Source organism: Fukomys damarensis, unplaced genomic scaffold (assembly GCF_012274545.1).
Source record: "Fukomys damarensis isolate Sample0158 unplaced genomic scaffold, DMR_v1.0_HiC HiC_scaffold_37, whole genome shotgun sequence".
NCBI lineage: Eukaryota > Metazoa > Chordata > Mammalia > Rodentia > Bathyergidae > Fukomys > Fukomys damarensis.
Window position 1 is genome coordinate 10,403,812 of NW_022900949.1, and position 1,455 is coordinate 10,405,266.

Genomic DNA, 1,455 nt, shown 5'->3' on the forward strand with positions numbered 1-1,455 from the left:
CCCGCCCTCCGCCCACACCTGGCGGCCGCAGTACTCCAGCACCATGTACACGTGGTCGCGGTCGGCGAAGTGTCCGTGGAAGGCCACGATGTTGCGGTGGCGGAGGCTGCTGTGAAGGGCGATCTCACGCTCCACCTGTGGGCGCCACCCGCGCACACAGGGACTGCAGGAAACCCCATGGGAACCAGCCCCGGCTGCGCCGCTCCCACCACGGGAGGGGAGCCAGGGACTCCTCTAGGACGCGCAGCAACCCCGTGGGATGGTGATGAGGGCCATACCTTCCCCTTGCAGCGAAGACGCCCTGCACCGCCCCCGATGCGCGGCACCACCTTGAGGGCGAACACGGCGCTGGTGGCCATGTCTGTCAGCTTGTAGCAGCGGCTGAAGGCGCCCTGCGGAGGGGACAGGTGCACGCCGGTGCGCTCAGGTGTGCCCAGACGCGCAGGTGTGCAGACATGGGGCCTCGGGTGTGCAAGCCAGGTGTCACAGGGCCGCAGAGGTCTGCCTCTTCGTACATGTACACCCAGCTCACACCTGGACACAACACACACAAACACAGATGCACACAACCTAACCCGTGGACCACAGCACCCAGATACACAACCTACGAACACAAGCCGATGCCTGGACACACAATACCACCCAGGTACTCGGCAATGGACACAACAAACACAACACAACATCTGAACACAGAGCAAAAATGCACAATTCTCAGACACAGAACAAATGAAAACACAACACAAGACAACACCCAGGCACAAAATACGACCCATGGATGCACAAATACACAGCACAGCACAGGGATGGACAACATCAGACCAGGATACGTACAGCTCACACACAAGTTGCTGGTCTCACAACCCAGCACGGGCACATATGATGCGCAGATGCACAAACACAACCTGAAAACATTGCTGGAACATGTAACACTCAAGCAGACATACCCAAGCCCAGATGCACAAGCCTAGGGACCACAGGGCAGGACCTGGACCCAGAATACAACATCAGGACACAACGCAACATCTGGACATAACACAATACCTGGACATATGCCAGGGATTTAGCTCACTGGTTCCGCCGCCTGCCTCTAAAGCTCAAGGACCAGAGTTCGATCCCCAGCACAGAAAAAACAAAACAAAACAAAACACAAACAAACCCCACAATACCTGGACATACACATTCCACACACACACAAACACAGCATAACACACAGACACAACACGCAACATGTGGATGAAGTACACACACAACAGGATGGACTCATACAAAGGAACGGAGGCGAGTACACACACACACACACACACACAATCCACAGATATCTCGCCCCAACCTCAGCTTCCCGCCACCAATCCGCGGAAGAGCAGCCACGCAGACACGGCGCCGGACCCCAAACTCTCAGGAACGCGCGCCACACGCAGGGACAAAAGCCGGGCGCTCGATCAGCAGGGGCGCCAC

At 57.3% G+C, this 1,455-nt stretch overlaps 1 protein-coding gene across 1 annotated transcript in view; it reads right to left on the reverse strand.

Annotated features, from left to right (window-relative positions):
- Plk5 (polo like kinase 5 (inactive)) overlaps nt 1–1,402 on the reverse strand; it is a 10,692-nt gene extending 9,290 nt beyond the window's left edge. Inside the window, exons 1-2 of the mRNA XM_033759625.1 lie at nt 279–1,402; nt 19–135 (exon numbers count right to left, since the gene is read on the reverse strand). Coding sequence (XP_033615516.1) covers nt 19–135; nt 279–773 — 612 coding nt within the window. The 5' untranslated portion in view covers nt 774–1,402. The remainder of the gene's footprint in view (nt 1–18; nt 136–278) is intronic.
- Between the last annotated feature and the right edge of the window lie 53 nt (nt 1,403–1,455).